The sequence below is a fragment of the Perna viridis genome, chromosome 2 (assembly GCF_037379345.1).
Source record: "Perna viridis isolate PV_CMFRI_1.1 ecotype Kerala chromosome 2, ASM3737934v1, whole genome shotgun sequence".
Taxonomy (NCBI): Eukaryota; Metazoa; Mollusca; class Bivalvia; order Mytilida; family Mytilidae; genus Perna; species Perna viridis.
Window position 1 is genome coordinate 44100925 of NC_142446.1, and position 16464 is coordinate 44117388.

The window sequence follows — 16464 nt, forward strand, 5'->3', positions numbered from 1 at the left end:
TATGAGTGCCACCATGATTGCTTGAGCTATGACATCACAAAGTTGGTTTTTAAAGTGAAAAAAATATACAGAAGAAGAGATTGATGCACAATGTGTAAGCGAATGTCAGACAACATTGACGAAGAGCGGGATTAGTCAATTTAGTAATTTAGTAAATAATATGATTGAGGTTGTGCCTATGGAAGACAGAGTATTTGTGCTATACAGAGCTATAATGTGGAGTTCACACTTTATCAACAAGCATTTTTCCCACATTCATTGCAGTAAATTTTAGGGATTTTGCAAATGACCATTTAAACAATATTTTTTTTTCATTTTTGATGTTAATTTGGTTTCATCATATTTTGGAAGTGTGTTCATATTTCTTTAGATTGATATTGACTACTTCTTGCAAGGATTGTATATACAGTCAAACGTCAATGGGTCGAACTTGAGTTTGTTGAAACCTTAGGTTACTCAAACTACAAAGGTAATTTGATAGTCCCAGCAAAAAATCCCCTTTTCCAATACGATTTTACCTCTGATGAGTCATGACTCAAACTCAGATAAACAAAATGGCAGATAACTTGAGGTTATCAATCAATCCCCTTGGTAAGTCTTCGAGGTTAATTAACTCTAATGTCTGGAAATTATCTAATTAGTAGGAAAACTGATTGCTTTATTACAAATCATTATCCAAGTCTGTTTTTACAACATTTAGCATGGTTAATGTAATGCCCATTGACACCTTTATGGCTTGATTTTTGTATTTTATTACTACAAAGTAGCTTGTTTAAAAAAAGGAACTAATACTGGTAAATGTTATTTTTATGAACGATATCTGATCATTTAATTACACACAAAGAAGATGATAGTAACTGATGTATTTTTAGGACTATGTTTATTTTGCTAGTAAATCTGAAATATTATGATTGTGTTATAGTACACATAGTTTGACAGAACTCCCAATTTTTTGTTTATTCAAAGCAATACGTTATGTACTGATGACATTTTCGATGTATAAAAAAATGAATAAGAATTTCCCCTGAAACATTCGATGATGCTCAGCATAATATGGCATTTATAACATGTTTGATCTACAACACATAAAAATTATCTTCCAATACAATGAGCAAGATGACACAAAGTACCCGGATAAAGTGAAGTACATATACATGTACAAGCAATACAATGTGTGTACATTTTTAAAGTCATTTAAAAAAGCAGAGAAAATCACAAACCAATATATTTCCTCGTTATAAGCCACCTTGGATAACTCGAACAATATTGTCTGGTACCTTCAACTTCAACTCAACAAGGTTTGACTGTAACTTTATCTTGCTGATAGTGTGAATAGATCACGTGTAATGTGTTAAATAATCAAGAGAGTTTGTATGAATGACCTTCATGTACATGTATCCAATTCTTAAATTAATGTGTCAGTCATTGATTCTATTATTTATCGATACTCATACAGATACACATGGCTTCGATATGAAAAGATCCCTAAGTACCACTGAACCATAACTCTTTGATGACTCGCTTTTCTCCTGCCTATTTCATATGTACTGTTTTTTTCTTAACATCTCTAACTTAATGACTCTTCCTTTCAATACGTCTGTTGTATCCCTCTTTATAAACTGTTCTTTGATTTGAGCATTTTGACACTTCAATGACTTGAATATTGTCATTAATTTGCTTACATGTATTCAGTTAAGTTTTGTAGTCACATAGAACATACATTTTTGTAGCTTATTACAGTGAGCCTTTTATACCATCCCTCAAACTAAAGAATTTTTTCTGTTTTAGGCTTGAGAACTGACAAACACTGACAACTAATGATGATCCAGCCCTTATGTACTAACTTGGCAATTTCTAAAAATACTGTTGATTAAAAATATCTGCCATTTATCACACAACACTGGATTAAAATGAATGTTACTCATTATGTTATAATTGGTAGTGCATTTGTTAATGGTATATCAGAAATCAAATACATTTATAAAAGAGTTCACTTGCTCATTATAAGAAATAAATTTGAAAATTGCCTTTATACACTGGTTGTATGTGAGCTTCCATTTAAAACAAAGCTATATTGAACTTGTAATGAATATTAATAAAAATTTCACTTTATAAGGGTGATATGAAATGGCCATTCTAGAGCCTGACAACTCATTAAATTATGATCCTGACTGTAATTTTGATTCAATTCACATGATAGATATCCTGGTGTTATTCACTAGTACTCTAGCTGATCTTACTAGTCTAGTAAGGCCAGAGTTTACCCTACCTACCTTTAGACATTTCATTGGTGTTGTTTGTGTAACGCTGCTAAACTATCAATTTTTATGTTGAACGCTATTAAAGTAAAACAATTCTCCCATAAGTGTTTATGTAAAATTATTAAAAAGAAAAACAAAATGATTTACATACCTACCTACCCTATTTCTTTTCATCCAATGTAACCTACATATGTATTTTCTTTGCCTGATATTGGTCCATATGCACGGGAGATTGATAATTATTTCCAGAAAGATTAAAATCAAACTCAGAGAAGTCTTGTTTTAGGTTTTGATGGTAAAAAGATGACAGGCATAAAAGATATAAGGGTGCTCAGTTTCAGTGCATAAATATGTATGCTTAAACTATAATAACAGATTATTTCAAATGCAATGTGCATTCAACAAAAACAAATACAACATTCGAGTATACTGGAAATACATATGTAATTTTATTTCAATATTTGGGCTGAATTTGATGTTAACTGAACAGACTTTGATCATTCTCAGTATTAAGATGAAAAATTATAAATTGTTTGGTCCTGCTATTCAGGAGTAGTAAATATCCAGAAGAAACAGATATATCAAGCTAAAAGCAGAAATGAATAGAACTGATTTTAGTACACACAATAACTAACAAAAACAAAACAATCAAAAAAGTGAACAACAACAAACAAACAAAAACAAATAATGAAAATTCATCCCTTTCAATGATAAGAATTGACCATTTTTCTTTTAGGTGATCTGCCATTATGCCAGCTTCAATAGTACCCATAAATCTAACCAGAGATTTTTCTGTTAGGCCTGTAAAAGGTCTAAGATATGGAAACTTTGAAGGTGTTGTGTATTTACCCCCTACAACAAAGGATGATAAAGTGGCTGAAATTGATTTCTCACGACTGAATAATCAGCAGATATATAAAAAGATTGGTGACTGGTTTGAGGCATGGCGACCATGGCAGCAACAACACTTATTGTGTGGTATTGTAGACAGGTACAAAGAAAACTTACTTTTTTTTTGCTTTTTCTTTTGCCATGGTAGTAAAATTAAGATTTTTTTTTATGAAATTTAAAGGTAGGCAAGCAAATATACCCATAATCAATGTAACCTGTGTTTATGAAAATTTTTTATTACTGCTTCAGAAAAAAAACCCATCAAGTCATAGAACATAAACGAATGCTAAATCACTTTTTCAGTGTTAGGGTCTGACATTAAAGATTATCTTATTGCCTTAGACAAGTTTAATTACCCTTAGAACAAGTTTAAAGTTAAATTGTCTGGAGGACAACCTACAGTTTTATCTTTTCTTCAAAATGCATTAACTAAATGACAACCTAAATTTCAATTTTGGCAAGTAAAATTTTTATCATCATGCCAGATAAGACAGGTCTCATAAAATATTATTGTCATACCCTGAATTTCATGTTTTTTTATGAGTTACTGTTAAAATAAAAAGTATAGAAATGATAGAACAAATTTAAATTATTTTCCATGTGTTGTATTTTCTTGATTTTTTTTCACTGTCAGATGTAGTAAATCTCAGTTAGACATCCTTGCCACAACATTGGAACCGGTGAGACATAGAGATTATGCTGCTGCATATAAACATAGATACCCCTCCACACCATTTAAGTTACTGAAAGAAAGAAATGAATCCAAAAATTATAAACTTACCTTTGAAGAACCAGTTCCATTACCATCAAAATCTGCATTAACTACAGAGACACCTGGACAGACTTATGACTTTACAGTTGTTGAAAAAGGAAGAATTGATAAATTAGAAGAAATTGTTAGCTCTTCTGTTACACCTGTAAGTGGTCAAGTCAGCAAACAGGATACTTTTGACAGGCTTTGTGAAGCGGCAGATAAAATCAACCCCTTTGAAAAATATGTCACTGATTTGACTGATACAATTATTCAACAGGCAATTGGTCATGCAGCTGTTCTTCACAAGTATGGAACTGCCACTAAGTTTAAAGGAGAGGAACCTATTTATCACACACCAAGGCAAGAAGGCACTTCCCAAGTCAGCTTTAGGTCAATGGATATTGATCACTTGGGAGATGATGAGGTAGAGAAGGAAATACAAGATGTCACTAATCCTTCTTTTGCCAGAGAGACGAATATCTCACTTTTACGTGACACAAACATTCCTATGAGGGAAACGGATACTTCCATGAGAGGTCTTGCCAAGTCACAGCAGTATTCTAGAATTAGAGTACTATCACCTACCATTATAGAGACAACTAGAAGTATTCCTAGAGAAAAGAGCTATTCCAGTATACATTCAGATATGTCTAAAAGCTTAGAACATTTTTCAAGTAGAAATACTAGTCGATTTAGACAATTTTTATTCAGTGGCACAGCAGCTAGTACTCCTGATTTCTTTTCAGAGGATGGTGAAACTCTTCAGAAGTTAGGTAATGCTTTTCTCATGGAATAGCATATAGTGGGTATTTTTTGGAGGTGCCAAATTTTGTGATTTGCTCTATGGAATAGGGTGTCAAATTTCTGCAGTCTTTATTTTTTGCATTTAGAGTTAATGTAAAAGAAGTTATATATAAAATATCTGGACCTAAATTTGACAAGCTTAAATTCAGCAAAAATTTCCCACTATACAGTATATTGAATTGATATTTATTGTCCCCCGCGACATGTTGCGAGGGGACGTGGAAATGACAGGCATCTGTCCATCCGTGTTTTCCACACTTTTTTGTAAAAACAAATTAGTTCTTGGTATGTAGCCTTATTATAAAGGGTTACAGATTAAGTTTGACTTTGGTTACAATTGAATGATTTTTACAGAAGTTACAGTCCTTGGACTTTTCAGTGAATTTAAAGTTTTCAGCACTTTTTTTTACGTGGGGGACATTAGAACACTGTTCTTTTATTCTATTTCAAATATAAATATGAGTATATTAATTGATAACATTTTTGTTGAAATTTTTTATTTCAGAGTTTCATGAGTTGTTGTAATATTTTGGTGTTATTATGAACATTATAATATGAAAACTTCCTTCTATTACTGTGAAAGTACTATTGTTGGTGGGGTACCAATTTATGTGGTTTTGTGGGTAGGCCAAACCACAAAATTTGGTTCTCAACGAAAAGGAGAATCCCATTGATGTGTATACTGAAAACTTCAAAACCACAAGTTTAAGAATCCACAAAATTGTGTTTCTTCCCTAATCCATGCAAATTGGTATCCGAGAATTAAAGTACTTTCACAGTATATAAAGGAGAAATATTGTGTATTTTTTTTTAAGGTTAAGTTAAAAAATCTAAATTGAAAACTTAGTATAATATTGTACATTTGATTCAGGTCCAATGCAGAGACAGATAAGATTTGGTTCTGTACAAAGACCTAGAGGAGTACAGGATCTCCCTGTTACACTCCAAAGATCGTATAAAAATGTAAAATGGTGGGTTGGAGCTCCAAAGAAGGGAAAAGTCTTTCTGAAAGCTAAGAAAGGTGACCTTATGACCAATTTTAAAGACCAGTTGAGGCAGATATGGAATGTGAGTACCATATATCTTTAGGAGACAATGCAACATAAGAGAAGAATGTACACTGCCCATACTATTTCTTTCTGGAGACACTTTATTATATTTTACCATTGTTTTTCTTTGATTATCAATTTTCTGTTAGATATTGAAAATCCTATGATTTCCTTTCAAAAATGTGGACTGAAACACTGTATAAATATTGTGGAGCTACTTTTATTCATGGGTATCATTTATTTGGGTTAATTTATGGTTTATACATGGAACAAAACACATAAAAAAACCTCAAAAATTGAAACCTCACATACAATTGTGTTCCAACATTGTGCAAGTTCCATTCATGGTTTTAACCTTTAAATGTTTTGTTTTATTAGCTTTTATCCTATGTCTTATGTTTCAGTGGCTTGGACAATGGGAAGGATATGAGAAGATAAACCTGTTGAAGGAGATAATTAAGCTATGTGGGGACGAGGTTTTGAGTTTACTGACAACTCATATACAACAGAGGTTATTTATATACTTCTGCTTGATTATCATGTTGATAAATTGATAGATATGGTGCAAGAAAAAAAAATGTTTGTTTTTTTTGTTAGTTTTACTAAAATTATTATTTTTTAGTAATACTAGTATTTGGATTTTTTGTTTTTTTGGCTAAAATTCAGTTCACATTTTTCTTTATATTTTTAAAATTGATATATCAACGAATATCACTTGTAATAATACATAATATATTATGTATACAATAAATAAATTATTATATGACCTGCTATATGACTGATTGTACATAATTTAAAACATATAACATACATTTCAGGATAAGAGATACAAGAGATGTTAATAGATTGTCAGACAAGCTGTTGTTATATATATTTTCATTCCTGACTCCACATGAAATCTTTAAAGCTTCTCAGGTATATCAGGAGTTAACTATGGTGAATGATAGATACCTTCAACTTCTCAATTGTAGATTAATTTGTAATGGTTTTTGATTACATCTATTGTGGCTGTTAAAAAACTTTTAGAAAAAAAACTTGTAAACTGCCTTTTTAAAAATTTAACACTCAAACAGGATCAATCAAAACATGAATGAAAATATCAAATGAAGAAATTAAAACAAAAGAATACAGTTGCAGACATGATTTTACTCAGCTGAAAAAAAATGTGAAAATTTTGCAATCTGAAGGGTAAAATACACTATAAAAACAAGAATCTTAATGGTAAAATCTTGAATGTAAGAAGCAGAAACGAACAGAAAAACAAAATTGATATTCTTCAAAATACACAACACTCTAATGTTTTTCATCAACAACTCAAGTTTTCAATGTAAAGAATTTTAACTGTATTGTTTGTTTTGATACACAGGTGTGTAGAAGATGGAGATATTTATGTGAAATTGATGATCTGTGGATGATTAAATGTCATGAACTAGGTAAGGACTGTAACAAGGGAGGTAACTTAACTAATTAATAAACAAAGATAGTTTTTCAAACACTTGATTCAATTAATTGTACAAATAAGAGTTTTTATATATGATATTAAAAAGCTCATTATTAAATAGGTTGATGCTTATAATTTTGGAGAAAGAATCTCATGAATAGAATAAAATAGTTAAAATGAAAAGAAATTGATTGTGCATCATCAAAAGTAATAATTATAATTGAAATATGCTTAGCAACAAAAAAATGTTTGTAAAATTTCCATGCTTTGGCTTGCTGTATTATTTATTTCCACTGATTGCTTGCAATCTATTGTACATGTATCATACTACATTTACTGTTTTTATGGACTTGATTGATATCATTTTTCTTACCCATGCTTGAACATTTATAAACAGGAATTAAAGAAGGTATAGATAATATGGATGATATAGTTGTTAGTTCTAAAAGCAAGATGGGAGTTGACTGGAAATTAGCCTATGTGGAATTACAGAGATTGACCAGAATGATGAAATGGGATGCTAAACAAAGAGGTATAAACCATTTCTATTTTAGTTTTGGTAAAATTTTGTCAATTATTCTGATCTTTGTTTAAATATCAGTAACACAAAAAACCTCATTAGATCAGTGATAGAAGATGAACAAAATTTAGGGTAAAAATATATTTAGAATTTTTTATAATAGCCAGAACTTTTAAGAAGAGAATGTAGAAACAGTTTGTATGTCTGTACATCTGTTCATTTAATAAGATTTGGATTCATTTTGTCTTTGACAACCATTTAGGTCTCTTTCACAAAATTGTTTGTTTTGGTATTATTTGTTTTTTATTATGTTCCCAGCTATTTTGATTCAACACTTTTACAGAGATTCAGAGTATCAATATATATATCATATCAGAATAAGACGACATTAATAAAACATAGCTGTATTGTCATTGACCCAGTGTTATCAGATAAATATTGAATAAATTTGATTCAAAACCGAATAGGGTTCATGTTTTTAATGATTTATGGCAAAATATTTAGCCTATAGCATGCAGACATGATATTAAAAACTCTGAAAAATCTTGTGGATAGAACTTTGTTCTTAATACATTTGTACTTGAATTTATCTACCTAAAGTGTCTGTTATTTTGCAGTTTATATTTTTCAAATTATTTAAAAATATCACTAAAACACAAATTTTCATGTAATGACAGAAGCATTAAATATAATATTTTCCTTACAAGAAACGTACATTCCCATACCATGGCAACAATTTTTACCTGTTTTGGTGACAATACCAATTACTGCTCATGGTGCAGGTAAAAGAAGATAACTCACATTTAACATTGTCTATCATGATAAATACAAGATTGTTTTTTTTTAACCTGGAATTTTGGTTGAAAATAATTAAAAACATTATTGGAGACTTAATTTCATAATAAAGATATTAAAATCTTTTAAAAATTTATGTAGTGTGTAAAAGTTTAATATCTGATAAACAATGTGCAGTAACGTGCCATCTGACAGCATGTTTAGCATAACCTATAATGTCCTGAAGTATGTAAAAATGTGCATGAATCTTAAATTAATATCAGTTTAACGCAACTACGTACTGCATGAATATTTTAATTACTGATTTATATAATTAATAGCTTTTGTTACAGATTCGTTATTTTTTGAAGAAGAATATGCATGTTCATTTTAGTGTTATCACTAAACATGCCACAATGCCTGATGTGACATGAAATATGATGTATGGATTTTATTTTTTTCCAGCTTTTTCTACTACAATAATAATAAAAACAATAGCTTAACTGTTTTTTTTAAATGAATTTTTACCTCAGATTCAACTTTTTATGAAGATATTCAACTTGAGGTTTTTGGTATGAAAACAATCTTTTTAGGGTCTTGATGCATAGAAGTATTGATGGGTGTTTCATAAAATACAAACTGTTTTTCACTTCCACTGTATTTACTATAACTTCTTGGATTTGGGCACTGTATTTTCAAGGTATAAATCATACTTTTCTGTCAACAATTTGGTAGTTTGTCTCTTCACTTGGTGTTTGTTGCTTTTTGTTACCTTGCCTTCTGAAAGTCATTCTGAAAATAACTGAAAAATAAAACGCTAAAACAAAACAATAATTGGACAGCTGAGATTATTTTTCCAAAGATGGAGGACCACTTTACTTCTGTATTCTTCTCCAAAATGCATCTTTTCTTTGTTAACCTTGTTTGTTTGAAGATTTTCTCTTGAAGACTCTTCACTTTCCATAAGAGAAAATATTAAGAAATATAATCTTTTTAACTGATATTAATTTATTTACATCTAATTTTCACTGTTAAAAGTCAAGTACAAGCAATGATTTAATACTATGTATGTCTTTTAAGATCAGCAGTATTCAAATGCTCTTCACACAATCAAAATTTCTTGCCAATTTGTGCTAATAATGTTGTAACTATATTTACACAATAAAGTTGGGATAGCATTTAGAGATAGGAATTATTATTGTTAGGACCTGTTTTGTAGAACTGAGAGCAGCAGAAGAGGCAGAAAGATTGAGAAAACAGAAGGAAGAAGAAGGTGAGATATTTATTATGAACATCCTTAGGTTTAGAGGGAAGTAAAATTTTTAGTAGTGTAAATGAAGGAATTAGGCCTTAATTCATTTATTGTGTGTTTCCTATTTCACCCCCAGAAAAAAAATAATTATGTAGGGTAGGTAGGTAAAACATCTTATTTCACTAAAACAATTTTTTTGTTTATTGTTCGAACCAAAGAAATGTACCAGAACAAAAAAAAAAATCTGTATTCTTTTTCAATCTACAATAAAATGTTTAGGGTCAGCTTCAAAAAGGAAGGTAAATTGGGAAACTGGAAACACACAATTAAAAATTTATTTGTGCCTTATTGTGGGGTATTATTTTTGTGATTTGTTGAGTCTAGCATCTTCTTTGGTGTAAATTTTGCACTCAGACATCAAAACGTCTCCAATTAGTTTTTAGTTAACTTAAAGGAAGTTTTTTAATGGAGATATTGGCACAGATATTTTGTTATCACATTAAATGAAGTGAAAATTACACGAAACTTTCCATGTTTGCAGAATATTTTTTTATTCTTTCTTTTTGCATAAGTCTGTCTCATTGAAATTGATCTTATAAGGTGCGTTAGAACGAAATCTTCAGTAGTATTGTGGAAATATGTTGATAATAATGAAATTTAATTCTTATGAAACATTGTTTCTGCATTGCTGAGAATTTTATCACAACAGTGTCAAACTTTAGATTCTGTAAATCAAATCTCAATAGCAGTTTTTAAACATTAATTTATTAACATTTGCACCACAGATCAAAAAATCTAGTTCAAAATATAATGATGGATTTTGATAAATTATTTCAGTATGTATTGTGCATATCTATTTGTTCCTACATGTACCTTTTCATGAACTTAGTTGTATTTGACTAGTTTCTACATGACTTGACTTGTTAGGTAGTGCTAACTGTTTTACCATGTAAAATATACCCCCAATTCTGTCCATTTGTTGGTTTAAGATGATTTTTTTCATTTTTTCAAAGTTCTACTCAACAGATTATGCTCTTATTTGATATATAGCTATAACCATCTATGATATACCCACATTTCTCTGAGTTGGGCTACAAAAAATAAGTTTTGTCCATTGTTGGTTTGAGAAGATTTTTGTCATTTTTTCAAAGCTTCTACTCAACAGATTATGTTCTTATTTGGTATGAAGATACAACAATTACAAATTATGCCTAATTTCCTATTTATTTAGTGTATATGTTTAGCAATAAGTAGTTGTACTGTTTATGCAAGAATCAAGTGTTATTTTCAGAAATAAATAGATTCAATTTAAAGTGGAATATTGTCACAGTACCATTGTGTGCTTTTTGTTTTACTCTTTTTTTTTCATTCCTTCATGTCTGAACCATTATTTTTTGAAGTAGCATTGTTCACTTAGCTTTATTATAAACCATTTCATAATTTCTAAAACTGGTGAAAAATTGTACCATGTAGAATCTACATTGTAGATGTAATATTTTTGTTAAAATTAATAGGCTTACACTAGTCATTATTAAGGAAACTTTCTGTTAGGGTTGCTACAGAATAACTTTCAATTTCTGTATACCTTAGAACTTCTTAGAAAGTTAGCTTTATTGCGTCGAAAGAGTGCAGCCAGTAAGTAGCTATGTGTTTTATACTTGCATGGTGAAGTGGGATAGTTGGCATTATTTGATTTTATACCCATTTTCATTTGATTGAACAATGGTTTTGGCTAATACTGTATGTAGTATAACTTGGTTAAAGTTTCAAATTATGCATGAATTTAAGAATATTTTAAAAGGCCTAAGAAACTAACTTTTTAGATTCACATATAGATTTCTAAAATGTGGTGCAGTTAACATATGTTCTGTTTAAGCTAATCACCTAACTATATACTCTGCATTGTTATATGTAAGTCAAAGATGGGTCCATATCATGGTATGCAAATGTCTGTTTGTCTGTCCATCCATCAGTTGTAAACATGTTCCATCATAATTAGAGAATGCCTTGTTCAATATGCTTTAAAATTTACACAATCGTTTGTTATGATGGTTTTATGGTCTGTATACTTTATGGATAAAAAATGATTTTTAGTTTCAGAGTTTATGGACTTTATTTTAAAAAAAAGAGTATCTAGATTTCATATGTCAAACACCTGGTTGGGTTTACTTCAAACTTAACACAGTTGTGTATTATTATGATAACTCTTAACACGTTTTTTAGCTTCGGCCAGGTGAGCTATTGCCATCACTTGGTGTCTGTCGTCATCCATTATCGTTGTCCATTGTTGTCGTTAACAATTTTTCAAAACTCTTCTCCTCTGAAACTGCTTGACCAATTTGAACCAAACTTGGTATGATTGTTCCTTGGGGTATCCTGCATAGAACTGATATGGGGATTTTTGATCCGTTGAAAAACATGGCCTCCATTTTGAAAAATAGAACTTAGGGCCCAGACAGTAGTTTTTCGCATATATCTCCTAAACTGTTAGGTTTAGCCAAATTCTGACTTGGGTAAAAGTGTTCAGCATGATGAGATCTATCTGCGGTCAAATTGTCTTTTTGATATGTTAAGCCATGTTGGAGTTACTGCCCTTTTTCAAGGTTTTTTTTGCTGTTTTGAATGTTATTTCTTTCAAAAATCTTCTCCTCTGACACCACCTGACCAATTGGAACCAAACTTGGTATAAATGTTTTTTGGGGTATCGTGCATAGAACTGATGTGAGGATTTTGATCTGTTGAAAAACATGGCCTCCGTTACTAAAAATAGAACATAGGGGTCAGACAGTACTTTTTCACATTTATCTCCAAAACCATTGGGTTTAGCCAAATTCTGACATTAGAGAAAAGTGTTCAGCATGATGAGATCTATCTGTGGTCAAATTTTCATGGTAATATGTTAAGCCATGTTGGAGTTACTGCCCTTTTTCCGACTTTTTTTTGCTATTGCGAATGATATTTCTTTCAAAAATCTTCTCTTCTGACGCCACTTGACCAATTGGAACTAAACTTGGTATGAATGTTTCTTGGGGTATCATGCATTGAATTGATGTAGAGATTTTTGATCCGTCAAAAAACATGGCCTCCGTTACTAAAAATAGAACATAGGGGTCAGACAGTAGTTTTTCGCATATATCTCTCCTAAACAATTAGGTTTAGCCAAATTCTGACATGGGGTTAAAAGTGTTCAGCATGATGAGATCTGTCTGTGGTCAAAATTTGGTGAAAATCTGTTGATCCATTTTGGAGTTATTGCCCTTTTTGGACATTTTTTTTGCTGTTTTTAATGTTATTATTTTCGGAACTCTTCTCCTCAGAAACTACTTTACAGAATTTAATGAAAGTTGGTATTTTTGTTTTAAAGGGTATCCTTAACAAAATGATATTTGGATTTTTGATCTGTTATAAAGCATGGCTGCTGTTACTAAAAATAGAACATTGGGATCAGACAGCAGATTTTTGCATATATCTCCAAAATGGTTAGGTTTAACCAAAATCTGGCATGGGGTAAATTATTTATCTGTGGTCAAATTTTGGTGAAAATTTGTTGACCCATGTTTGAGTTATTGTCCTTTTTGGATGTTTTTTTTCTGTTCATGATGCTATTACTTTAAAAAATCTTCTCCTCAGAAACTGCTCTATAGAATTCAATGAAAGTTGACATTTTTGTTTTATAGGGTATCCTTAAAGAAATGACAGATTTTTGATTGCTGAAAAAACATGGCTGCTGTTTCTAAAAATAGAACAATGGGGTCAAACAGCAGATTTTTGCATACATCTCCAAAGGTTTAGCCAATAGCTTTCAGTTGCTGAAATGATCCTTATCATAAGGCTTACAGATGTGTCAAATGAATCAAATGGAGTCAAAATTGTCTGACAACTCCTTGTTAGAGTTATTGCCCTTAAAAGGCAAAAATTTAAACATGGTGAGCGATTCAGGCTCCTGGGAGCCTCTTGTTTGGCATGTCACATCAAGTGTGAGAATGTCTTATCTAAATTGCTTCAAACCTTACAGAGATTACAGTTACAACAAGCTAAAAATCTGTTTTCTTTTAGTGAAAATCCATTCTTTGTTCTCAAATTATGATAGTTGTTCAGTTTGCTTCTAGTGGAGACAAGTGCATCATACACTCATGGCACAGTTGTTTATTTGGGTTTTCCATGATATTTCAAAACTTTTTTCTTAGATATATTTTTTCTAAGGTATGGTGTCTAGATCTAGAGTATCTTAAAATGTCATGAAGTCTTTATACTATAAATATACTTATTCAGACTTTCTAAGGATAGTGACATAGACCCAGTATTCCTTAAGACAATTGGCCAAAAACTTAGAACCACTTTGTTTTGTGCCATTTGGTCAAAATTTCATAATGTGGTTGAAGTTTGATTTTCATTTTATTCAATCTGTTTTTAAGACATGCAGTTTCTCTGATTTCTAAGCACTAGTAGTGAACTTGATCCAGGGTGTTCTATCCAGATTTACCGAAGACATGTATTTAGGGTTTCTTATGTCACATGACCCAAATCCTAGTTATTGTCATACTTGCTGTGTTTTAACACATTGTGCCAATGTCCCACCTCTTTTTTTAAACATGTGACATAGCCGTCTTCAGTTTTAGGTCATGAGTCCCTTACTTTTGTTTTTTTTAGACATGCAGTATAAATCTAAGACTTTTGATTGAGGTCATATGTCTTAAAACAAAGTCATATTTAAGGGTTTGACCTTGATTTATACTGCACTTACATAAATCGTTTTGATGCATTGTGGGGGGGTAGTGTGGTATAGAAACATTCTCTTATATAACTAAGATTTTGACAACTGAAGGACACGAAGGATGCATTAGCATATAGATTACTTCAAAAACATGTTAACCATGGAGCCAAGCTTGCTCAAAATTATAGTTTGTCTTTCTAATTTAGATATTATTAACTTTTTAATTTCAAATTTTTGTGAAAAAAATAATTTTAGTGGTAAAAATTTATGTTTTCTATCAATGTTTTGACAGTTTGCCTTGGACAGAGTATAATGTAGGTTTATAAACATGGAAAAAACACACTACATGTACTTGTATATCAATAACATAAACATGTAATTATTTATTCAAACATGTGTGTGATTTACAGTACATGCATGCTGTTGCACAAGTCATACATGTATTATGTAAGAATATTATTGTTTTTGATACATACTTTGAATTGTTCAAATTGACTCATTAGCATAACTTCCTCTTTTTCACTTTTATTAAATTTTATCCCATTTTATGCAAGTATACAATATTTAATAATAATGACTTTAATGTTTCATGCATTTTGTCTTATAATTAATATTTCAAGTTTTCATCAATGATCAGTTAAATAATACCAATACACAGACTTTAGATAAATAATACCAATACACAGACTTTAGATCTGTAAATTCTTCATTGTCTCGACCAATTTGAGTGAAATTATGTAACCAAAGTTAATTTTGTGTTTCCCAGGTCATTTTCTTATATTAAAACCAATGATGGAAGATGGCATTACATTGAAATGTTTTTTCACCCCAAAGTTGTGATAATGATTTTTTTACATTGTTCACAACCAGAAAATCATAAAAGGATTTTGTATTTATTGATCTGAAAATAAAAATGGGTTATGACAACTTATGAGACACACTTGATAGGAAACAGGGAAGGCCTGAAAAGCCAAGAAGTAGTTTTAGTTGGCCTAAGATGTAAATTATAATACCTACAGTGTATAGCCATTTGTTTATTTGTTTTTTTTTTTTTATTTTTTTTTTTTTTTTTTTTTTTTTTTAGAAATATATAATTTCTTTTCTTGATGTGGCATCTTAAAACTACTATATTTCCAGAGTTGATATCATTTAATAAGGTTCTGCCATAAAACATATGAAAAATTGAGGTTAGGTTCAGTGTAGGAAGTCTGTAGATTTTATTTATTATTGATATCTTAAGTTTAACAATTTTACTTACTTTGAGCTTATAGGAATATCTGATACAATTCTTCATGCATATTGTTCCATATTAGTCATGTGATTTTAAGTTGAAATATAAAACTGGTTGCATTATTGCATGAATACTCATTTTCCACACAAAAGACACATTTATCATTTGCATGAATTCATATGGTTTGTATTGTGTGTTGCATCAGCATATTGTTTTCATTATAACAAATATAAAGAGATAATTACTTGTATTTAAAGATAGTCAATAAAGTATTATGAGTTTTTTTTTGTTTTTGTTTTTTTTTTCTCTCGAGCAAATGTTAAATTATGTGCTTTGATACTTACAAAAAAAGACAAACAAACATTTGCTTCTACATCAAATAAAAGTAGAGTTAATTAGGTCTGATGTTTGATTTTTATGTTAAATTACTGTGCCAAATCGAGATTATCATTGTTAATTACTGACAACTGACAGAATTAAGAAGCTATTTTCTTATGGATTATTGTTTCATTTAAAAACTTTGATTTCTTACAGGAGAACAACCAAGTTCTGTAGATTTTCAGATTGATATATTGGAGAATTATTGTAAATTATTCCACATAAACCCATTAGGTAACTGAGTGCATCCCATATGTAGAAAATATTTTACACAAATAAATATCTAAAAGGCACCCAGTAGTATAATTGCAAAGCATATTTAGCTTGTACTGATTCCAGCTTATTATTTTGTCATATATTGTTAATTATAGTAGTAGTATAATGTACCTATTTAT

The 16464-nt window shown here is 30.3% G+C and overlaps 1 protein-coding gene across 19 annotated transcripts in view; it reads left to right on the plus strand.

Moving 5' to 3' along the window:
- LOC148625256 (uncharacterized) overlaps window positions 1-16464 on the plus strand; it is a 79379-nt gene that overhangs the window by 1567 nt on the left and 61348 nt on the right. For 5 of the 19 annotated variants that reach the window (XR_015919886.1, XM_088568693.1, XM_088568678.1 and 2 more), the window contains exons 2-12: window positions 2998-3252; window positions 3787-4679; window positions 5582-5778; window positions 6164-6270; window positions 6578-6674; window positions 7126-7192; window positions 7598-7732; window positions 8428-8502; window positions 9714-9767; window positions 11337-11381; window positions 16226-16303. Coding sequence is in view for 18 of the 19 variants with exons in the window: in XM_088568693.1 (XP_088424819.1) it covers window positions 3011-3252; window positions 3787-4679; window positions 5582-5778; window positions 6164-6270; window positions 6578-6674; window positions 7126-7192; window positions 7598-7732; window positions 8428-8502; window positions 9714-9767; window positions 11337-11381; window positions 16226-16303 (1990 nt within the window). In the remaining variant the exon portion in view is untranslated. Of the gene's footprint in view, window positions 1-2997; window positions 3253-3786; window positions 4680-5581; window positions 5779-6163; window positions 6271-6577; window positions 6675-7125; window positions 7193-7597; window positions 7733-8427; window positions 8503-9027; window positions 9067-9713; window positions 9768-11336; window positions 11382-16225; window positions 16304-16464 lie in introns of all 19 variants that reach the window. The other 14 variants (XM_088568676.1, XM_088568681.1, XM_088568682.1 and 11 more) reach the window with 9 other exon arrangements.